Source organism: Carcharhinus amblyrhynchos, chromosome 12, assembly GCF_965287045.1.
Source record: "Carcharhinus amblyrhynchos chromosome 12, sCarAmb.v2.hapA, whole genome shotgun sequence".
NCBI classification, from domain to species: Eukaryota; Metazoa; Chordata; class Chondrichthyes; order Carcharhiniformes; family Carcharhinidae; genus Carcharhinus; species Carcharhinus amblyrhynchos.
The window spans coordinates 72884244-72909551 of NC_137335.1; the positions used below are offsets into that span (position 1 = coordinate 72884244).

General features: G+C 40.2%; 2 protein-coding genes across 2 annotated transcripts in view; one reads left to right on the forward strand and one right to left on the reverse strand.

Annotated features, from left to right (window-relative positions):
* Positions 1-25308, reverse strand: part of LOC145351095 (protein CEBPZOS-like) — a 652257-nt gene that overhangs the window by 514461 nt on the left and 112488 nt on the right. The gene's annotated exons all lie outside the window — the stretch shown is intronic.
* Positions 1-25308, forward strand: part of edaradd (EDAR-associated death domain) — a 49516-nt gene that overhangs the window by 17540 nt on the left and 6668 nt on the right. Inside the window, exons 2-6 of the mRNA XM_080200699.1 lie at positions 12622-12677; positions 16086-16134; positions 20355-20434; positions 21698-21739; positions 22364-22415. Coding sequence (XP_080056825.1) covers positions 12622-12677; positions 16086-16134; positions 20355-20434; positions 21698-21739; positions 22364-22415 — 279 coding nt within the window. The remainder of the gene's footprint in view (positions 1-12621; positions 12678-16085; positions 16135-20354; positions 20435-21697; positions 21740-22363; positions 22416-25308) is intronic.

Consider the following 25308-nt stretch of genomic DNA (forward strand, 5'->3'; position numbering starts at 1 on the left):
TAACTCTCCCCTTTTAAATTCACCTCTTATTCCCACCCTGCCTATGCCTACCACAGTGGCATTAAAATCAGGGTCAAAGACAGTTACTGAAAAAGAGAGAAGGAAATCCAGATAATTCAAATGGATCAAATATATATTTTCTAAATATTATGAAATATTTGTTAATGAGTCAGGGTCTTCCACATTACTAGGCCACTAAGTGACATCAGAAACGAGGAGCATCGTGAAGGATTCCCATTGAAAGTAATTGAGGTTAGGGTTTGCAGCAGCCAAGACTCCAACCTGGAGCAGCACAATCCCACAAACCACAATCATGGATATTTATGCATCAAATGATTGAAATGTTCTCTATACCTGTGCTGCGAAATAAAATAGAAAAGAGATCTCCGAGTGTATGTATCCAGCTTTGGCTCAGTAAGCAAAGGGCAATTGTGTTAATAAAGGCAGTTCTGGTTTTCAGTAAAGCTTGTTGAAACATTTGACTTGCTGTTACAGGCATTTGTCTGTGGGGCTTGCAATTAAGAAGAATCTGACAGCTAATTGTTCTCTGCTAACAAGTCATGGCTCCAGAAATATGGCATGAAGAATTAAGTGCAACTTACATTTAAATTGTCAAAAATATGTAAGAAACCTGTAACTTTGCAAGCTCACAGACTTCGTCAGGAACACAGAGGGTCCTTATTAACAAGGAAAGACTGTACAGAGGCTAGCAGCACCAGCTTCCCCTCCCCCCACACCAGCTGCTGTAATCACTACACATCTTCTACATGCCTTCCAGATATCTTCTATGTAAGGGAGGACTCCAAACCCTGAGGTGATTATCCACTCTCAGTCCCAATTGGTCCCCCAAGCCAGGTGTCCCTCTTCAGTTCTCTAGCCCTTGAAGAGGCAATAACCGCATCCCTCCCCCTTTAACTCTTTTATACCATCGTTAATAACTATGTTACTCAACCCTACCCTTTAACTAATTGAACAATTATGAATCAAGTCTTTGAGGGTTTTTTCTGATTCTTGTAGAATTATGTGATTTGAGATGCTTCCACAAGTTCGGCATTAACAGGAACTGCAAATAATCTTCTAGTACCGGCAATTCATTACCATTTGCATACACATGGCTTTCAGTTATGTCTATAACAGGTCCATCAAGTACTTCAGTGCTTACAGGTTCAAAAATTATTCCTTGATTGTAACACTAGAGTGTCTCTCCACTCGTCAAGTGACCCATATGTTTATGAAAAATTTGTCCCTCCATGTCTTCTGGGTACGACAGGAGTCCAGTCATAGGGACACTAATTCCAGAGTTCTAACTTGATCCCGCTACCAGAGTTTCATATTAGGGGACCATGTTATATTATGTACTTAATGAGTTTTTTATTGTTGCATTGGCGATGGCTCACTGCTGAGATCTTGAGGCTTGTGTGTCCAAACGTAAACATTTTTATTGGTAGGTTACTGAGTACAGTTCTGGATTGTTTTCTGACCATGTAACTACATACTGTACTCTGTGGGTGGTGCCACTCTCTAGTTCTACGTTGACCTTTGCTCTACTGAATGCCTTACATTATGATGTAGTCAGGCACATTTCATCACAAAACAACACCTTTCTTGAGAGTTGCCCTCTATCTGGAGTCTTCTCCAATTTTCCTGCCCAATGCTGTGTGTTTCTTCTTGTGGTTGCTGCATTAAATGCATTACCACTTTAAATGTATTACAGTTTAAGACTGTCAACTTTTTAAAAAACTGTCAGCAGCTGCCAGTTCTCCCTATATGCTTAACCCATGCTTTGAAGTTTTGGCAGGAACCTGCTGCTTTTCTCTTGAAAGTTTTTTAAAACTTTTAAAACTTCACATTGTTTTAATAATGGAAATCTCTCAGTGATCTCTGCAGTTTTTTTATCCTTCTGGCCATTTGAAGAGTCCGTTTCCCCCTGCTTTTTGATGTGCCCCTTTTTGTCAATTTTACTGGAGATCATGTCCATTTTAAAAACTTTCTTACAGATGGAGGTCATCTCCTCTTTTAAAAACTTCAAACTTCACTGCTTGCAGTCCCTTAATGCAGGGATCACTACCCAGACCTCCCCCCAGACTCTGCTGTGATCAGGAGCACAGCAATCTCAGCACCTTCAGTTTCTCGTGCTTCTGGGACATGTCCTGCAGCTCCTTGGGGCATTTTTGCTTTTTCACTCAAAACACTGCTCTGTGTTCTTTTTGCTTTCTCCCTAAAAAAACACTCTGCAGCAAATGTTTTTTTTTCTTAAGTTCCATGTTTCCTCAAATGCAAAATCACACCTCTTTCTTCTGACGGTTATTTTCTCATTTTTTTCGATATATTTTGTTCCGCACCCATCCCTCAAGGTTTGGCAATATCTCAACATCTCACTGGATCTATTCACCCAAAGACAGACATTTGGGTGAGTATCTTTTTCCTTCAGACTTTGATTAAAACTGGATACTCAACCATGCAGGCCTTAGGCTATGTTCTCAGAATCTACTTTATCCTCATTGCCACATATAATGATGCTAACAGACTTCATCAGAAAGACAAAGAGTATTAATAAGGAAAAACTAAAGAGGCTCACAGCCTTACTGCTGTTTCCAAGCAGCCCCCTAGCTGTCCCAGTCCCTACATGTCTTCTGGATGTATTCTGCTTACGAGAGGACGCCACCCATGGTGTGATTACCCACTCTCTGTCCCAATTGGTGTCTCAAGCCAGTTGACCCTCTTTTGCTCTGCTGTCCTTAAAGGGAAAATCACCACATCTTCCATTTCCATTGTTAATATTTCTCCACTTGAGTATAAGCTTAAAACATACACAATACATTTTGCAAATCTATCCTCCTCTATTACCTACACTTTTGAAAATAATGAAAATGACATTTAAAGGATGGCCATTAAATGAAGATTTATTTATATACTGCTGTCCTACATGAAGAATCCTGGGACACCAATTTAACTTGCATTAGATCTTTCCAAAATTAACACCCGATCTACTATTAATATGACTAAAAGTAGATCTTTTTCAAATTTTGTCATCTAATTTATACTTTGACTTCTTAAATTTACTGAACATAAAATTCTGTAGGTCTACGATTCAGAAAAAAAATGTTGTAAATATAATCCAGTATTTCAAGGGTTAACCAGTTGTTTGTCATCTACAGATAATGGAAAAAGTCAAGCAAAAAGATTCTTTCACATTTAAAGTTCCTCACTTCAAAGATCTTGGCATGTGGAAACTTGTAATGAGAAAGCTTTCAACTATAGCATGTTAATCCATAGAGTGCCGTTAGAACATGAACAAAATCATGGGACCTTTTACTTTTCCCCGTAAAAACCAAATATGTTTACAATAAATTTTAATTGATCGTGAGGAATATGTTTCATGATCAATCACATATTGTGTTAATTCTTTCTTATCCATTTTCTCCAACCCTCCTCCCAATCTCTCTGCAACTGCTGATAGTACAGATACTGTAGAATGAACAGCTTTGTTACATTTTGGGGGAAATTTTCTTCCCTGCTACTTTCCTGAAAATGTTGAATTTCTTTGGTGTATAGTTTCTTGGATAGTGGACACTTTTGTTGAAAAGGCAATAATCTGGATGTTGAATGGAGACAGGATGTGAAGAAGTGTTAATGTGGATTTTTAATAAAGACATGGTGCATTCACTGTGATATCCCCTGTGCTAAGTGACCTGCTGACAAGGCTAAGCTATGACGAATGAACACTTGGCAAGAATTGAAGGATGACTTCTCAGGGGACCAGGACTCCAACAAGAAGTTAACACCAACAGGAGAGGAAAAAGATAGATTTGATTAAAAAATGCACTGGAAACATGTTTATAATGAAAATGAGTGAACAGCACTAATGTCTTGTAATCTCATACCATCTTCCTAGCAACAATATCTACATAAATTATCTAATCCTTCAGCATACAAAGCAGCCCATGGGGATTTACAGAGGAGGATCATTGTGGTCTTTTGTACTAGTATACATTAAGGACAATTTTCTAGATTTTACCCTCTCACTGCCCCACCTGTTTGTTGTCTTGCTTTTGCTGATTATGCGTCACACTCTATGCAAGTAAGGGTGAAAGGATAAACCCATTCTTATGCAAGTAAGGGTAAAAGGACAAGCCCAGCAACTACATGCCAAACTTCAGCAGTAGGAAATTATTTAGATAAAATAACCTGAGACAAAATTAACTAGTTGGACAAATATAAAGAAAAGCCAGCACGGATTCGTATTTGTATTTAAGATTTATTTAATAGTTATATAATATTCATATAAGGCATATGGTGTTGATCTAACTTGAGTTATTTTAATGAAGTAGCAGAATTTATGAGGAAAATTTAGTCAATGTAGCATAAGAGTGTTGTCATATCAAGGGTCAATGTGGGATTAGAGAATAGAACCTCCCACAGTACGATGTAGAGAGATACATGACAGTAGAGAGGAAGCAGCGTGGTGTCAGAAGATTTTGAGAGAAATCAGCAACACCTTGGAGATATGTACATAATTGTGTGTTTAACAATAAACAATTTATGTTCAACCAAACAAACTTCCAGACTTTTTGTGAGACACCAAACAACTTTATTGTTATAATGGCCATGGGAGATCATCAATAGATCTCCTCATGGGCCTTTAGAGTAAGATCAATTCCATACTCCCCACTGGAAAAAGTAGAGTCAAAACTGGAACACTGGGAAAAGCTGGGCATAATAAGACCCATACAATTCGCAGAGTGGACCACATCTGTTTTCCTGTCTTTAAGCCAGATAAGTGGAGACTGCAGACAGAATTTTACAGCCTCGCTTGTTCCAAAGCCATAAAATCCTGTCTGAAGTCAACAGACCTTTCCATTGTCCTCCCCCTTACCTGTCGCAGGCAAGGTGGTAGAATTTCAGCCTATAGGCTTACTGTTAATAGGGTTCCTAAACTTGACAGATATCCATATCCTGGATAGAACATATGTATACCAGATTAATTGGACACAGTTAGACATGAGTCATGCGTATCTCCAACATGAATTAGACATGCCTTCCTGAAAGTATGTGACAATTTAATACGCACAAAGGCTTAATCGAGTATACCCGCCTGCCCTTTGGGATCTCGTCTGCATGAATCATTTTTCAGTGGGTCATGGAGAACATACTCCAAGATGTACCTGGATGATTTCTTCGTCAGAAGAATCTCAGAACCCCTACCAGACCTGGAAGATGTTTTAAGATGATTTCAGAGGTTGGAGTACACCTAAAAAGGGAAAAGTGAGTCTTCCAATTGAATTCCATGAGCTATTTGGGCTATTGAGTGGATGGCAAATGCCTTCAACAGGTGGAGGACAATTAGGGTCATTAAGGAAGTGCCAACTCCAAGGAACTCCTTGAAATTAAAATCCTTCCTGGGGTTAATGAATTATTACAGGAAATTTATTCCAAATTTAGCTTCTTTACTGGCCCCTTTGCATACCTTACTACAGGAACATCAAAGGTGGTCTTGGGGGTCACCACAGCTGGAGGCTTTCAGCAGTTTTAAACAGAAATGTATGTCCTGTAATTTGTCTGCCCATTTTGACCTCAAAAAGAACCTTATCTTGACATGCAATGCCTCCCCTTGCAGGACTGGGGCAATACTGGCACATTGCTGAAGAGATGGAATAGAGAAACCTATTGTGTATGCACCAAGGACTCTCTCAGACATTCAGTGGAGGTATTCCCAGATCAAGAAAGAGGGGTTGGCAGTTGTTTTCATTGTTAAAAAAATCCATCAAACATAAACGGTACATACTTCATCATAGTAACTGATCATAAACCATTGCTGGGACTTTTTTAAGAGAAGGAAATAACCCCCATTGCTTCTGCCTGAATACAGTATTAAGCTTTGTTACTGATGGCTTATGAATACCTCCCACAGCATCGCCCCAGGATCTGCATAGCTAACCCCGATGCACTGAATCGTCTGCCATTGCCCATAAGCCTGGCTTTGTTACCAGTTTGGAAGAGGTCATGGTGACTCTCAATTTTCTGTACACCTTGCCGGTATCTGCAAGGCAAATCAAGGCCTGGGCGCAAAAGGACCCGGTCCTGTCTAAATTAAAAAATGTAATATTACATGGGGAATTCAGAGACAGCCCTCAAATGAAATGAAACCCTGTGTTACGAAGAAAGGCAAACTCAGTGTTGAGATGGCATCATTTTCTGGGGTTCCTGTGTAGTTGATCTTTGCCCATGGTGATGCCCAATACTTATGGAATTTCACCATGGCCACCCTAGGATTTCAAAGATGAAAATGCCAGCCAGGAGCTATGTATGGTGGCCTGGTCACTCTCAGCAGCAGCAGCACCACCCTCCGCTCCCCACCCCGCCCCGCTACATCTATGTCACTGGGTCAAAGAGCACCATCACAGTCAGGATTGCAGTGGCTCATAAGAAAACATATTCTCAGAGCAGTAAGGATGGATAACAAATATGGCTTGCCAACATCGCCCACATCTGTGGATTTAGTAAAAAGATTAATTACCCAATTGGATGATGCTTGACTGTCAGCCAAACCGAAACATCCTTGGACACTGAGGGACAATTTAGCATGGCCAATCCACCTAACCAGCATGTCTTTTGGATTATGGGAGGAAACCAGAGCACCTCAGCAGACACAAGGAAATTGTGCAAACTCCACACAGATAGTGACCCAAGGCCAGAATCAAACCTAGGTCCCCTAGGTGAGGCAGCAATACTTCTACTGTGCCACCGTGCCACCCAATGTTCAAAGAAAATGACAAAAAAACTTTTTCAATGTTCTAATGATTTTTTTCCAGGGTTGTGCTCAGCAGTTTCCAGGAGATTGATTTTCAATTGCTGGAGCCTCCAGATCAATCCTTGAGAGTTGGCAACCCTAATGATCGTATGTTTAAAATTGACTAAGGAAAAGAAAGTCCTTAAAACTCTATCAACAGAATTGTCAGTTCAGCAGGATCATCAGCACATAAAATAGAAAAAAAAATTAAGTGAGAACTGGACAATCCTACTAATGAATCTTGGGACTAAGCACATGGATCTTTGATTTTATTCACAGAGTACCAAAGCAAGGAATTATGCCAAACTTTTATAAAACATTGGTTAGGCATCAACTGGACTGTGGTGCTCAATTTGGGACAACAAACTTTAGGAACAGTGTCAAGGCTTTGAAGTGGGAACAGATTTACTCAAATGTTACCAGCTTTGAGGGACTGTGGTTATGTGGAGAAACTGAAGAAGCTGGAGTTGTTTGCCTTTGACCATAGAGGGTTAAGAAGAGTTTTGATAGATGTGTTCAAAATCATGAATGGCTTCGATAAGAGTAAATAAGGAGAAACAGTTTCCAGTGGGAGAAAGATTAGTAAATGGAGCACGCAGATTTAAGGTGTTTGACAGTAGAACCATAGGCAACATGAGGAATTTATTGCACAGCGAATTGTGGCCTCGTCTGAATTGCCTGAAAGGATAATGGAAGTAGCTTCACACGAACAGGAATTTTCGGAAAGAGCATGGGGGTGGGATTAATTGGATAACTCCACTAAGGAAGCAAACAGGATGGTTTCTTTTGTGCCTTATCACACTATGACTCTCAGGTACAAATTAGTGGAAGGAGTTTGGAAAATGAGCCAAGGACATGATCCAATCAACAACAATCTGGGAGGTGGCAATTTATTGTTCTCCAATATTAACCTTGTTCATGTTTAGAGGAATCTTTTGACACACCAGTATTGACAAGTTATGTCCAGGTTAAAATGAAGGTCACATTGAGAAGTTTAGAGGAATATAATTTACTGTGAATAAGACATCATATTGTTACAAAATAACACCTGCAGAAATTCAGCCAAGGCCAGTTTCCCATCACAAAAACCTTTTACAGAAAATAAAGAAAGAACCACCCCTGTGGCTTACAGCAAGTAAGTCTGTACCCAGGGACCTACAACAACAGTCCAAATTACAGCAACAGTTTTTAACCTTTCACTGCTTGCTTCTCATTGGGCAAGCCTTCACTCCCTCAATAAGAGAGTTCATATTCCACTCGATTGAAGATCTCACATGTCCTTCCTGGCCATCATAACAATATATATCAGACATAATATTGGAGGGAATTCAGATGGATGTGTGCAACAGCTGAACACAAGTATGCATCTGTAAAAGTGACTGAATTATTGGAGTTCTTGTTGGAAAGATGCAAAAAAAAGCAAGAGGCCAGAGGGCAGATTCCCGTGAAATATGAAGATGGGTCTAACGAAACAGTTCTGATGAGTTTTACCTAAAATATTTTTCTTTTTAGACACTAACTGAGCCTAATTATACTTTCAACATTTCCTGTTATTTCAAACATTCACATCTTTTATTTTTGTTTAAGCTGCTTATTTGATCACTGACATCTACATTTCTCAATAAACTGAAACTTTCTGATAAGTCAGACACTTTTACAGGATGCATATTTGCACTCAAATGCTGTACGTAGGTGGCTGAATCCCATAAAACATTGTGGCTGTTAGGTACAATTTTTGTCATGTTGTAAGCACAGTATTCACCGAGTTCTCAAATGTCTTGCCCTGAAGGTTTAATCCATTACTCTAACTGACAGTACAGTACAACATCAATCATGCAGAAGATTTATAAAATAATTCTGTGGAACAGTTCCATACATTTTACCAAATCTCTATTTTCAGAGAATTGGAAGTGTCAAACCATCAGAATCACCCCAGGGCAAGCACTAATCTTCCTTCTCTTTAGATGAACTGAAAAACCTTGTATAAAAATGAAGCAACCCTTCAGGTCATGCAATGAAAAGATAGTTGCGTTTGTTTCATGGACATTGGTTCAGTTATCATCTTAAACACGCTCTAAGCAACTCTATTTTAAATTAGTCGATAAAGGCTTAAGCCCAGATTTCGCAAAAGCCGTACCTGATGTGAATCAGTGTAGTGAAAGCAGATTCCTCTACTGACACAAACAAATGGGCATTGCTCCCTTTACCATGTGAAAGTGAATACAAAAATAGGAAGAAAAGGCAGATAAATATGTGGCCAGAAAGATGGTGCAGGAAGGGGGGCTTTAGATTCCTAGGACACTGAGATTAGCTCTCCAGTTGAAGGTACCTGTACAAGCCAGACAGGTTGCTCCTGAATGGAACTGGGCCGGAGTTCCTTGCAGGGCATTTTGCTAATGCTGTTGGGAGGGCTATAAACTAACTCAGCAGGGAACCAAGAGGAAGTATTGGAGAGGAATACCAAGATGCACAAAATACTGGGAGGGATGAAAGCACTAGTATAGAGAACAGTATGTTACTAAGTGATGTTGGGCTAAGGAATAAAGAAATGAGATTTAAATCAGGGTTTCTGTGTATGTATGTGAATGTGTGAAATAATCCCAAATAAGATTGGGAGTTACAGGCACAGATTGCATTGTGGAAATATGTTATGGTGATAACAGAAGGGCAAGACTGGATGTTAAATATTCCTGGGTACAAGGTCTTCAGAAAAGATAGGAAACGAAGGAAAGGAAGAGGGCTGGTGGTATTGGTTAGGGAGAGCATTGCAGCACTGGTGAAAGAGGATGTCCCAAGGACACAATCAATTTGGCTAGAGCTAAGGAATGAAAAGGTGCAATAACATTGCATGATGTCGTCTATATAGACTGCCAACTAGTGAGAAGGATGTAAAAGAACAAATCTGCAATGAAATTACAGAGGGGTGCAAATATTATACAGTAGTTTCAATGGGGGACTTCAATTGCCCAAATGTAGACTAGGTCAGTGAAGTGGTTACGGAGATAAAGCAGGGGAGAGAGCCTGGCTGAGAGAGTCAGTGCAGACTTGATGGAGTAAATGGGCTCCTTCTGCACTGTAGGGATTCTGTGATTCTATGGTGTAAAGGGTGGAGTGGGGCAAAAATTCCTAGATTCTGTTCAGGAATATTTTCGAGAGCAGCATGTATCCAGTCCAACAAGAAAGGATGCATTGTTGGACCTTGGTTCTTGAAATTGAGATGGACCCGAATAGATCATATGTCAGTCAAGGAACATTTAGGAGACAGTAATCATTGTATTGTGAGGTTGAGGATGATAACAGAAAAGGAAAATAGGCAATCAAGAGGAAAAATAATTCACTGGGAGAGAGACGATTTCAATGGGACAAAAATGGAGCTGGACTGGTCAGACTGGAATAAAAGGTTGAATGGGAAAACTAGCTGAACAATGGGCTGCCTTCTAAACAGAAATGGTCAGTACACATTCAAGATATATTCCCTTAAAAGGAAAAAATAGGGTGAACAAATCCAGAGTGCTGTGGATGAAAAAGGAGATATAAATTAAGAGGCAAAAAAGAGTGTATTTATGACAGTTGTCAGGCAGAAAATATGGTTGAAAACTAAGAGGAATACAGAAAGTTCAGAGGGGAGGTGATAAAGCACATTAGAGAAACAAATAGGGATTTTGAGAAAATACTGGCAGCCAACATCAAAGAAAATCTCAAAGTAAATGGGAGCAAAGGGCTGATTGGGGACCTAAAAGCGAATTTACACATGGAGGCAGGGGGCATGGTTAAGATATGAAATGGATACTTTGCATCTATCTTTACCAAGGAGGTACCAGGACACGGTGACAGACAAGGAAACTCTGTCCCATGAAGGGTTCAAAATTGATGCAGAGGAAGTGTTGAATAGAGTTTAAAGTTTATTTATTAGTACCGCAAGTAGGCTTGCGTTAACATTGCAATTAAGTTGCTGTGAAAATCCCCTAGTCATTAGACTCAGACACCTATTCAGATACACTGAGGGAATCATAGAATCATATTGTGAAAAAGAGGCACTTTGGCCTATCAAGTCTGCACCGACACGTGAGAAACACCTGAACTCCCACCCAATCCCGTCTACTAGACCCAGCCCATAGCCTTGAATGTTATGACGTGCCAAGTGCATTTTCAAGGTACTTTTTAAAAGATGTGAGACAATCCAACTCTACTACCCTCTTAGGCAGCGCATTCCAGACCGTCACCACCTTCTGGGTAAAAAAGGTTTCCTTCACATTCCCCCTATACCTCCTGCCTCTCATCTTGAACCTATGTCCCATTGTGAGTGACCCTTCAATTAAGGGGAACAGCTGCTTCTCCTCCACCTTGTCCATGTTCCTCATAACTTTGTACATCTCAATCAGATCGCCCCTCAGTCTTCTCTGCTGCGACGAAAACAATCCAAGCCTACCCAACTTCTCTTCATAATTTAAATATTCCATCCCAGTCAGCGTCCTGGTGAGTCTCCTCTGCACCCCTTCAGTGCAATCACATCCTTCCTATAATGTTGCAACCAGAACTGCACACAGCACTCCAGCTGTGGCATCATCAAAGTGCTATACAACTCCAACATAACTTCCCCGCACTTTTAATCTATGTCTTGGTTGTAAAGGCAGGTATTTCATATGCCTTTTTCACCACCTTACTAACATGCCTTCTGCCTTCAGAGATCAGAATTTAGCATAGCCAATGCACCTAGCCAGCATGTCTTTCAGAATGTGGAAGGAAACTGGAAAACCTGGAGGAACACAGTGACCCAAGCTTGAAATCAAACCTGGGTCCCTGGTGCTGTAAGGCAACAGTGCTAACTGCTGTGCTGCCCTCCATCAAATAGAATAGACTATCAGTCTATTGAACCTATCTAGAATAGACTATTGGTACTGAAAGTTGACAAGGCATGGGGACTGGATGAAATGTATCCTAAGAATTTGAAGAAAGTGAGAATGGAAATTGCAGGGGCATTGGCTATAATCTTCCAGTATTCTCTTGACTCAGGGGAGGTGCTAGAAGACTGGAGAATTGCAAACGTTATGCTCTTATTCAGAAAAGATTGTAAGGACAATCCCAGCAATTACCAGCCAGTCAGTTTAACATTGATAGTGGGAAAGCTTCTAGAAACAATTATACAGGGTGGAATTAGTAGTCACATGGATAAAAAAAATACGTTGATTATCCTTCCTGAAGTGAGGTGCCCAGAATTGAATGAAGTGCTCCAGATGGCATCTAACCAAGTCTCGTTTTATCTGTAACATAACTTCCACCCTTTGTGTTCTAGCTTTCTTGAGGTGAAGATCAACATTCCATTAATCTTTTAAATTATTCTTGTGCCTTTCCATTTACTTTTACTGACTTATGCAGTTGAACTTCTAAATCTCTCTACTTCTCCATTGAAAATACTCTGATTTTTTTTGAGTCCAAAGTTGGATGATCTCACATTTTACCCATGGAAATTCAGTTATAGTTATTTTTAGTTTATGTTTTTCCAGTTTTTCCTGCACCATTGTCCCACCCCAGATCAAGAAGGACACCTGCATCATTCCTCCAGCAATTTTACTGCAATAGTGGCGTTAGGAATCAGGGACCCATTCTCCTGGATCGTTTTTCCCTGTCTGTGCATAAGATCTTTGGCTCCCTTTACCACCCCCTGAGACTGAGTGAGATTAATATAATACATTCAATTCCAACATATTCTATCATAAATTGTGTGCATTTATTTTATTATGAGTTTTTCAATTATGGCATCTCATTTTGTGTAATATTGTAATATTCATTTTTCCTTATTTTTGATGAACTGTTGTTTATGCTTTTAACAGAAGAAGATGTCAGAATTCCAGTTGAGGATACAGATCCCAGTGTTCCCCCAGAAACGGTATGACTGACCTGCACTTTGTACACCTATCCAAGGGCTTGAATAACTGTAGTGTATGAATAATGATGCTTTTGCTTATTTCATTTACTTGCCTTGAAATTAAATCCTCAGCTTCCTTAGTTTTTGGAGCAAACAACCACTTTAACATGAATAAAATTTGCAACTGCAATATTGTGACAGTGATAACATATTTCAGGTGTGTTTTTATAAGTGTGAAGCAATAGTATAAATAACATTCTTCAAACTTTTTTGTAACAGAACATTCTCATCAGTTCAAATCAATGGTGCAACAATCAATTTATTAACATATATCTTGAATGCTTGACATGGTAATAAACCACTGTTAGGCATCATATCCTTTTCTCCATTTACAAAGTTGGAATTCCTCCTACTTCATCATTTTTTCCTTCATGCAGATATCACTAGACCAAACTTTTGCAAAAGTTCAGTTGACTTTAAGGAGTTATGTGACAATATGTGATTAAGCTGCCCATGACTTTTCCCCTCCATTCTCTATAGAGAAATGTACAGCAACACAGATTCATTCAGGCATTAAAGCATGTGAATGGCGGGGTTGAAATTGAATTAGTACTGCAGTTTTTTTCAGTCTTTCTCCATATAAATAACATTCAACTCCTTTATTCTTCGTACTAAAGTGCATAACTTCACAGTTGGGATTCTCCCAAAAAAAAGCTAAGTGCCCAGGACGTACTTGAATAAATCTTGGAGACTGTGTACCCCACAGAGTTCCTTAGAGAGATTCACTTTGGAAAGTCTGGGGGCTAGGTCTCGTTTGCCTGAGGGACTGACAGCATAGTGCTGAGTAGGCCACTGTGCGTGTGCTGATCTGCCAATGGGGAGATTGACGCTTGTGCACTGTTCACACCCACCCTCTGCCATAATCAGCCTCCCGATCGCTGGCTTCCCCTCCTAATTGCCGGCCTTCCCAAACCCCCCGTTTGCTGTACCGGACCTCTCCACCCTCACTTCCCAATGGCCAAACCAACCTTCCCCCAATGACCAATCCTGATCGCTCTCCTCCCTCGCTCTCCCACTGATCCCTAATGCAGAGTGGCAGCGGGTCACCTCACCACCATCACCCCAATCGGGCCTGCCCCCTTTATGCCCCTCCTTGATATTACCTGGTGCCTGGCTGGCACTGCCCAAAGGACACACCCCCTTGTCCCTGACCTCCTGGGGGGCCTCAATGGCCTCTGTCCCCATCAGTGAAGTGAGGACACCTGTTCCCCATTAGTGAGGAGCAGTTGTAAACCTCGTTAATAGGAACTTCCCTCGGTGGGATGGGGTGGGAGAGGCACTCTCGGGTCCGGTGACCACCATCCCAGGCCTGCTAATCATATTGAAATTCAGATTTCAATATGCTAATCAGCTCCGCGCCAATTTCTGGCACAGATCTGATTGCTATGAAAAAAGGGCCTGGGAGACTTGCGGCCGGTATCTGCTAAAGGCCCCCTGCTGTGTCTCCCAGACTGGTGCACTTCTGAAGCAGCAAAGCGGGCTGGGAGAATCTTGTTCCCCATTTTTCTACATAACATTCCATCTGCCAAATTTTTTGCCCGCTCACGTAAACTGTCTATATCCCTCTGTAAACTGTGTCATCCTCACCACTTGCCTTCCCACCTATTTCTGTGTCATCTGCAAACTTGTCAAAAGTATGTTCACTTCCCTCATCAAAGTCATTAATAGGTAATGTAAATAAATTGTGAACCCAACATGGGTCCCTGTGGCATTCCACTAGTAATAGATTGCTATCCTGAAAATTCCCCTCTTTTGCCAACTCTGTATTCTATCAGTTAGCCAATCCTTTATCCATGCTAATATACCACCCCCAATGCCATAGGCTCTTATCTTATTAATTAGCCTTTTGTACGGTACCTTATTGAATGCTTTTTGGAAATCCAAGCATATTGTATCTATTAGTTCCCCTTCATCTATCTTGCTCATTACTGCCTCTGAGAATCCTAATTGTCAGACATGAGTTCCCCTTTATTAAGCTTTGCTGCCTCTGCTTGATTATATTATGTATTTCTAAATGCTCTGCTATCCTTTCATAATCGACTCTAACATCCCAGTCTCATTCTCCAAGGGGCTTATGTTCCCATTGGCCTCACTCTTCCTTTTTATATATATTTAAAGAAGCTCTTACTGTCTGCCTCAATATTACTTGCTAGTTTATCTGCCTCATTACATACTACCAAATCCAAATTAGCCTGATCCCTGGTTGATTCGGAACATATTGTCCTAGGAAACTGTCCCAAATACATTCTATAAATTTTTCCTCATGGCTACCTCTCAAATTGATTTTCCCAATCTACATGAAGATTAAAGTCAACCATGAATCAAGTTTTGTCTTTTTTACATGTCCTTATTATCTCCTGATTTATTTTCCATCATACCATATTGCTACTATCTGGGGGCCTAGAGACTGCTCCCACCAGTATATGTTTCCTCTTGTTATTTCTGCTGTGGCTCAAGTCTTACAACTTCAACATGTTTAAATCCAGTGTGATGACAAGATTACAGCAAAAGAGTTTATGATGGATTCCTGAACCACTATTACAAAAGGGCAGAATTTTTTGGACGACAGGTTTTCTGCCCAACCACCTGAAGAGTCGATGGGGAATGCATATCCCCACTGATCTATAATAGTCATTCAGCCATTTAATGCTCCAAGCAGTTTTAATTGGCTGGACTTGGACTTCCACCTCTTGCTCTGGCGGAAGTCCTGTATCAAGGAGCTGTCAATCAATCTGATTGACCAGCATTTCTATAGCCCTGCAGTGCCAGTGGTAGCAGTGGCCAGGACTGGGACTACAAGTAGCCCACAGATTCTAAATCTCTGATGCCAGCACCAGTTAAGTGCAATGGTGGGGATCTCATGGTGGGGGTGAAGGCCTGGATGGAGAAGCCAGGGAAGAAGAGGACAGATCTTGAGGGGGCACCTGATATAGAGGAGCTCATCAGGGAGACTCTCCTTCCCATCTAAAGCCCAAGCAGGCTAACCTGATGGTTTTCTCCACTTCCTGTACCCCTCCACCAGTATCAAAATGGAGACTGAGAGGAAATCAGTTATTAAGTGGCCATTAACTGGCTCATAAATGGGAGGTAAACCCTAGATTTCACCTGTTTCACATAAAATTGTAGGCTGGTTGAAGATGGGCAGGAAAGCAACCTGGAGAATTTTACAAGCTCCTGCTCCCCCACCCCACCCACCATCTGTAAGCCCTCTGGCAGTTGATTGTAAAATTCTGTCCATAATTCTATTTGCTTCTGTTGGAAATAAGATCTGATCCTTTTTCCTCCCAGATTTTATGCATAAAAGGCTCTCATTATTAACAATTGATTGTAAATGTGTGACTTACTGCTTTTATCTTTCTGCTTCCACAGATTGAAAAATATCCTATCCAAGCCACAGATCACAGTATTTCCACTAAAGGTATCAATTTTTGATCCTAGAATAAAGTGTACACTGTCAGAATTTTCACGGAAACTGTAATTGAGACAACGATATTGAATCATGAATTATGCTTTTACTTGAAATAAAAACTGCCTTTTTTGTGTCACGGCCACTACCATTTCTTTGCATCAGCAACCATATTGGACTTTATGCCTGTAAAAAATTGGATTTTAAGGACAAAGCAATTTAAGCACTTTTACATTTCTGATCTTGAGTATGTGTTTGTGAAATTAGTAATATATGCTTTGGATGTTTGTATGAAATTCTGTTATCTACTATTTCAATAAAGGTATTAATCTATTTAAAATAAATTGGTAATCTCAAATTTAATAAGTAAGTCAGTGCTTCTGTTAAGTTAGAGGGAAAACAATTTCAAAGAATGCAGTAATGAGCTTATTAACAACTGCATTTCAACTCCACAGCTTCCAGGCTTTCTTGTGATATATTTAATGTAGTGAGTTTTTTGCTAATTGCATCCTTGGGCCAACTCCTGAGAGAATAGCCCAGGGTGGTGACCTCTAGAGTTTTCCCCTTTCCTTTCTTTGAGGAGATGTGCAATCACTATCCCTTGTCCCTCCCTGATATCATGGGCAGAGATGAGGAACTGTAGGCAGAATCCAAATATGTGAGATGCTAAAGCAACAATAGAAGTTAACATAGATTTTTGATTCCTTACAAAGGAGAATCAATCTGAAAGCTTCCCCATACAGATGCAGAAGTAACATGCATTGTTGTGTTTTTTTTTGCTAAATAAATTAATACCTTGGATGTTGTAGGTAAAATTTTTTTTGGGAAAGAAGCAATTCTAGATAATTAATTTGAAAGAAAGATTTGCAGTTTTGTAGCTCCTTTCAAAACATCAGGACATCCCAAAGTGCCTGACAGCCAATAAAGTATTTTTGAAGTATAGTCATTGTTGTGATGTAGGAAACTCAGCAGTTAATTTTCACTCAGCAAGCTCCCATAACAGCAATGTGATGATAGGCCAAACAACCTGTTGTGGTGATCTTAATCAAGGCGTAAATCCTAGCCGGGGCACCAGGGATAATTTCCTTGCTCTTCAGGATTTTTTTTACCTCCATCTGAGAGAGTAGACAGAGCCACGATTTTTTATCTAATCTAAAAAACAGTTCAGTACTCCCTCAGTACTTGACTGGTGTGTCAGAATAGATTTTTGTACTCAAGTCTCTGGAGTATGACTTGAACTGATCAGTGTCACTGTTTGAGCCACAGTTGACTTATGTTCTGGGAGAGCAAAGCCCAGAACAGGTTAATTTATTATCAGGGTCCAAATGACAACTGTCCTTTTACATCTGATATCCATATCAAAAAATGACATGAGTGCTTATGCACTTTCTTCTGGACCATAAGGGACAATGTGAGATTTACTTATAATAGTTTCAACCCAGTTCTCAGTAGGTGTTAATGTGCAACACAAAACAACTTGCAATTTTACAGTATTTTTAAAAAATTCATTCTCCAAATGTGGGAGTCACTAATAAAGCCAGCATTTATTGCCCCTCATTGCCTTGAGAAGGCAAGCGTGACCCATTTTTTTGAACTGTTATAATCCATAATTGCTGCAGTGTATGCGTTGGACCCGTACACATTGGTGCTTGAGTGGATGTTTGGCTGTAGAGTGGAAATATTCCATTTCTTAATAAGTTCTCGATTTTAATTTTCTACTCTATTGCTTTTTTTTGGATCTCTTTATCTAACATGCAACCTGGCACACTATAGCCCAGTGCATAAAAGCTCCAAAAATGTGACACCATGTGCTGTCTGCATTAGAACAATGCAAACATGTGACTCACAAACATTAAGGAACCATACCAAAACTGGAGTCAATAGGAATCAGAGGGAAAACTTTCCACTGGTCGGAGTCATACCCAGCAAGTGTAAGTTGGTTATGGTTGTTGGGAGTCAGTCATCTCAGTTTCAGGACATCACTGCAGAAATTCTTCAGAGTAGTGTCTTAAGTCCAACCATCTTCAGCAGCTTCATCAATGACCTTCTTTCCATCATAAGGTCAGAAGTGGGGATGTTCACTGATGATTGCACAATGTTCAGCAACATTCACAACTTCTCAGATGCTGAAATAATCCATGTCCAAACACAGCATAAGATGGATAATATCTAAGCTTGAGTTGACAAATTTGTGCCATGCAAATGCCAGGCAATGGTCATCTCCATAAAAAGAGGACATAACTATCACCCCTTGACATTCAGTAGCATTACCATTGCTGAATCCTCCACTATGAACATCCTGGGGGTTACCATTGACCAGAAACTTAATTGAATAGCCATATAACTACTGTGGCTACAAGAGCAGATCAGAAGTTAGGAATGTAGCGAATAACTCAACTCCTAACTTCTCAAAGCCTGTCCACCATCTACATGGCAGAAGTCAAGTATGTGATGAAATACTTTCCCCTTGCCTGGATTAATGCAGCTTCAACATCACTCAAATAGCTGGTACCATCCAGACAAAGCAGCTTGCTTGATTGACATGCCATCCACAAACATTCATTCCCTCTACCACTGGGCATAGTAGAAGCCATCCATCCCATCTGCAAGATGCATTGCATGAATTCACCAAGGTTCCTTCAAAAGCACCTTCCAAACCCATAACCACTACCGTCTAGAAGGCCAAGGAGAGCAGATACATGGGAAAATCACTATCTAGAAGTTCCTCTTCAAGCCACTCACTATCCTGACTTGGAAATATATCACTGTTCCTTCACTGCCACTGGACCAAAATCCTGGAACTCCTGCCTTAACAGCACTCTGAATGCACCTACACCACAGATACTACAATGGTGTTTCTGATCTGGTCTTAACATCACCTCATTGCCGTCTTCTCAAGGGTCATTAGGGATGGATAATAAATGCTGTGCTAGTTAATGAAGCCCACATTGCTTCAATTATATATTTTTTAAATATCACTTTTTGGTGCCATTTTAGTACTCATGCATGTTATCTGGAAAATATTATCACAGGTTTTTCAGATCTCTTAGCTCAGGATATTGTGACTATTAACCTGGAACATTTAACTGCAAAGCTTCAAATGGCAGTTAGTGTGACACTATGTGCCTTTAGGAAATGTATTTTAGTCATGATAATGTGCAGAATACATTTACTAATCCTTTCCTTTTAACCAGAACTGTTTTGTCTGGATTCAGAAGCATTGTATTGTTACTGTAACAACATAATTGATCTTAATTGCTCCAACATTTGTTTAATCTGAACTAATGCAGGGTTCAGTTGTTTTGCTTTGAAATTACAGAGTAATACTTGATTGGATTGATTGATAAGTAGAGTTATGTGACTGGGTACAGCTATGCTTTCACCGAGAGTTTAAAGCAGTCTGCTTTTGGGATTGTTAGAGAAAGGTTGCTTTTTCTGTATCACTTACTCTGTCTGATATGGGGATTGGAATCTGCCAAGAAATAAATTTTTATCTCTGAGATTCTACTGTTTGGGTATGGAGCTTTCTCTGGGAGTTTCTAGAGAAGACAGGAGCCTGTCTAAATCACCTTCCAGAAGTTCCAAAAAGCTAGAAATGTAATACCTAAGTAAGGATTTTTGGTTTCTGTGCTGACTAGTTCTAAAGAAGGGATTCATGTCTGTGGGGGTTACTGTTAAATGGGAACAATGGAGATAGCTAGCTGTTAAGAATTATACTTTGTCATGTTTAAGTATTTTAATTGGTAAAAGTTATGCTAATTCTTCTTATTATATTCTAACTATGTTCTTAAATAAAGTTTGTTATGATAAAAGCTTCCCAGTGGGTCACTTGAATCATATCTGGAGTGAAACATCTTATGCTTACCCTAATAGTAAAATCAAATGTGAAAATTAGGATCTAAGCCAACTTCATTAAATATCTTGGAGATTCTGATCTGCTCCTTAACATCACCTTACCGCCATCCTCTCAAGGCCCATTAGGAATGGACAATAAATGCTGCCCTAATTAGTAAAACCCACATCACTTCAATTATTATTTTTTTAAATATCACTTTTTGGTGCCAATTTAGCACGCATGTATGTTATCTGGAGAATATTATCACTTCTAAAGAAAAGTTAATTCCCTGTCTTGGCTAACTGAAGTAGAGAGTACTTTATGGCGATTTATTTTAAAATTATTGAGCATTGTCATCTATCAATATCTACTAAAGCTCAATTAATATTGCTGACAGGTTTTTCAGATCTCTTAGCTCAGGATATGGCAACTGTTAACCTGGAACATTTAGCTGCAAAGCTTCAAACGGCAAGACGGGTAGGAACAAGTTTATTTTTACTTTATTCACTTGCTTGGAGCTTTTACACAGATTAAGTTTCAAAGTTTAGCAAGTAACTTGAAAGGATTTTTAAAATTTCTTTCCATCTGTTTGCAATCACACCTAAGGTCTCATGTACATAGCATCTGCTTCAGCCTCTAAAGTAAGATATTAAAAATTTAGTGGTATTAAAATAGTAAGATGGCAATGTCAGCTTTGTGAAGAGAATTTTAAAATCACTTATTTAGCATGTTAGAGGTTCTTTAACCCTTCAGCATGCTGTAACATAACAAGAGAGAAGGGAAAATTGAAAGATGGGCACCTTGAACTCTTTCCATGCATTCCTGGATTGAGTGGAGTTTGGGAATCCTATTTGTCTCTTGGATGAGAATAATTAAAAAAGGAAATTGAATATTAGAGGATTTGAAAAAGGAAACCTCTTACTTGAGGTAATTTGTAATTTGTGACAGTCTTCCTACTGTTCTTACAAAATTGACAATCACACTCAAAAGGCAGCTGCCCCAGTTGGGTTATCCTGTTATTTTCTAAGATTTTCTTTTCTCTCTTTATCTGCTTGTTCAAAATTTGTTGTTAGCTGCAACAGTTTATTCAAAAATATCTTTCTGTAGTATACTCCATATCCATTTTCAGTGGAGAATATCCATGACAGGCCTAATCAAGCTGACCTTCAGAACTGCACAAATTCCCAAGGATTTGGAGCATTACAAGTGCATCTGCTTTCTGGCCAAGCATTACAGCACTGGATCAGAGGGGATATAAAAGCAATTTTTAAAATTGCAATCTCTATTCAGCAAGATGCTAGTAAAGGTGCATGGTTACAGTTAAGAAGAATGACATGACACGTTCCATTAGAACAAAATGTTGAAACTAATGAGTTCATCAAGATTATTAATTATTGTGAAAACATGAGTAGAATTATTGAATATTAAGCAGATCAAAGAAACATGCTACCTGGCGAATCAAGCCTGGTAATTTCCCTGATTTGTGAGAAAGTAATGAGAGGACAAATTAACTTTACAGAGAAGATGGTGAAGATATGGAATTCTCTTCCACAAACTACTGTTTATGTTTTTTTTGTTTCAAACAGTTGCTTGAAAGAATTGAATAGTAAAAAGTGTGATAGGTGAACTGGAAAGCTTGACTAAACTAGGTGGTTCATTTAGAGAAAAGCATGGGAGACCAAGTGATTTGTGTCTGTCTTGTATCATTCTGAGATTTTATTATTTCTAATTTTTCTTTAGTTTTCTATCCACACATGTCAGGACCATCTACAGCATAGCCAGGTAAAGAAAGAAAAATTATCAAATCATAATAGAAACAGATGTATATTTTATAACTTATTTATTTTATAAGCATCCTTGGCAACAAGAAGATACATCAAAACTTTTGTCATGCCACATATAATTAATAACATAGGGCAATGTTGTGGAAGGCATCAAAGAAAAAAGTCATGACTTCACATAGCTGAGATGAAAGTGCATGAAATTTCTCCATTTCAATACAGACCTCTTGTAGAATAGATTGAAATCAGCATAAAGAGCCCATGATTACATATTATCAAATGAAATTAAGATTACTCATATGCATTTTATTTGCCTGAACTGTCTTGGAGAATGCCCCCAGTGGTCAAGTGACAGGATGGGAATGGGCCACTTGCATTTTTTCAAGTATGTTTTAATCAGAGATGACAGTTGAAATTTGAGTTTGTTTATAATGACTTGAATGCTATGCATAGTTTACGACAGAAAAATGCAGTGATCTTATTGCAAACCTGTTAAAAATATGACCTTTGTTTAAAATGAACTCCTAGCTTTCTATTTTTGTTCAAAAATATTCTTCCCATGCTTCAAGCAAGTTTTGTTCTTACTCCACTAACCTCACTGAAATACACTGTAATTGCCATGCAGCCTGAAGAGAAAGACAGTCAACACACTGAACAGGAATGTTTATCAGATGAAGGTAAAATGAGACATTTCTATGGTTAATTATCATGACTACAAAAGCTGGTGTTATTTGGGCTGAACTATGGGTCAGCCTTATCAAATGTTACTTGATAAACATTACCTTAAAAGTAGAAGCACAGGTCTTTTTGAACCAGGAACCTTTCATTTTTATTTATGCTGCAGTTGCTTTTTTTCAATCTTTTGGCAAACCAAAAGATTTCATAAATCGCTTGCATTAAATGAGGGTGCTTGAATTTCCTAATAATTCCCCAGATCCAGTTGTCAAGAGAAATGGGACCCAAAGCTATCTGCAAAGTCTCTGCTCCGTTTAAACTGCGGACTTTGGAAATCTGAAATAAAAACAGAAATGCTGGAAAAACTCAACAGGTCTGGCAACATCTGTGGAGAGAGAAACAGAGTTGTCAGGGTTGATTCTCCGACCTTACTGTGCCCTTAGTAGATCTTAGTAGATATTTAAAGTAGTAAGATCTACTAAGTAGATCTTAGTAGATATTTAAAGTAACACTTAAATATACATAGAATGTTCACGTCCCAGTACACAGAATTCACTGGCCTTCAGATAGAGCGCAATAATGGCAAGAATCACTACTGGTCTGTACTAGCGGAGATCTGGCGCGATGGTTGTGTTGTTGGTGGGGTAGTTTAGGGGCCACTGAAGCCCCTGGGAGGTTGAGGGCATGGCTGGGCATTGCCTATTGGCCAGTGCCCACCTGGCAACATCCTCCTTGCATAGAGCCTCTCTGGCAAACGGGCGATGCCCAGCAGTGGCCACAAGACAGCCTGGCAGTGGCCACCAGGCAGCCCGATGGTGCCAGCTGAGCGCCACCAGGCTGTGCCTTAGGGGAACGGCCTGTCTGCTGAGTGGGGGTGATGACGAGGGTGGTGGGGGGAGGGGGGAAGAGAGCTATGCGGGATGGGTTGGAGTCTGATAGGGAGGGAGTTCATGCAGAGGTGAATCGTGAAGGTAGCCTTAATGGGGAGCATTTTGAGGGCCTTGAGAGGAGGCATGTCAGGGGTGCTGTGGGGGGTGATTGTTGGAGAACTTGATTGGGTGGCATGGCACAGGGGGTCAGGCAAAGAGAACCACTGAGAGAGCCCCAAAGACGTGATGCTGGTGGCGCATGTCAGAGAGGGGATGGGGGAACGTGCTGCCAATGAGGGGGGGTCCCAATGTCTGTGAGGAAGGGGGAAAGGATCTTCCAGTGCTCCCTGCAATTGGGGCACCCTTGCAAAACAGCGCCTGAGTGCTCAGAAACTGGGTTCACCATCTTGTTTAGGACTCATCACCCAGTACCGGTGCAAAACGCAACACTGAAAAAAGTGACAACTGCAGTACAGTGGTTAGCACTGCTGACTCACAGTGCCAGGAACCTGGGATCATTTCCTGGCTTGGGTCACTATCTGGCACCACCGGGCTGCCTGATGGCCACTGCCAAGCTGTCTTGTGGCCATTGCCGGGCACCGCACTTTTGCCAGTTAGGCTCTGTTTCACCATGTCTGTCTGGGTGTCCTCCGGGTGCTCCGGTTTGCTCCCACAGTTCAAAGATTCACTGGTTAGGTGCATTGGCCGTGCTAAATTCTCCCTCAGTGTATCTGAACAGGCACTGGAGTGTGGCGACTTGGTGATTTTCACAATAACTTCATTACATCACAGCACTATGGACCCGGGTTCAATTCCGGCATCAGGTCACTGTCTGTGTGGAGTTTGCACATTCTCCGCGTGTCTGTGTGGGTTTTCTCTGGATGCTCTAGTTTCCTCCCATAGTCCAAGGATGTGCAGGTTAGGTTGATTGGCCATACTAAATTGCCACTTTGTGTCCGGGTATTAGCAAGGTAAATGCGCGGGGTTACAGGGATAGGACCTGAGTGGGACTATTGTCAATGCAGGCTCGATGGGCAGGATGGCCTCTTTCTGCACTGTAGGGATTCTATAATTCTAAAATCAACAGTATAAACAGTATAAAATCCATCACATATCTACCTCTCTTCAGCACTGAAAAATTGTCATACAGACTCAAACAGTTAACTTTGTTTCTCTCCCCTGGATGCTGCCAGACCTGCTGAGACTTTCCAGCATTTTTTGTTTTCCTTTCTGCTCTCTTTATGTTGCTTAATGATTTCTAGGTTGGATTGGTCCTTTGCAGGTCCAGCAATGGCATGAAGAACAGATAGAAAGGAAACATCACAAATTCCCACTTTCAGATTTGCAGCTGTGAGGTACCCAGATGCATGGGCATTCCCGCTCCCCCCCCAGACCAAATGTTAGCACTGGATTAGCACTTGGACCTCTTAAGCCTTGATATGTTGTATATAGATTTTCAAAATGTGTTTGATAAAGTGCCGCATAACAGGTTTGTCAGCAAAGTTAAAGCCTATGAAATGGAAGAGACTGTGGCAGCACGGATACGCAGTTGGCTGAGTGACCAGAAGTAGAAAGTTCTGGTGATGTTTTTCAGACTGAGTAAAGGTACACATTAGGTTTTGCAGGGGCCAGAGCAAAAGCCACCACTGTTTTTCTTGATGTATATTAATAACCTAGACTACTTGGGTGTACAGGGCATGATTTCAAAATGTGCAGACAACACAAAACTTACGTATTGTGAACTGTGAGAAGGATATAGTGATAGGCCATTGAAGAACATAAACAGTCTGTTGGAATGGTCAGACACATAATAGACAAAACTTAATGCAGGAAAGTGTGAAGTGATTTATTTTGGTTGGAATAACAAGGAAAAGCAATACAAAATAAAGAATTCTATACAGGGTGCAGAAAATTTTGATTTGATTTGTTTTTGTAATATGTGTCGAGATACAGTGAAAAGTATTGTTTTGTGTACAGAGGGTCCTGCATGTATATGCACATAAATTAGTGAAAATGGCATATAGGT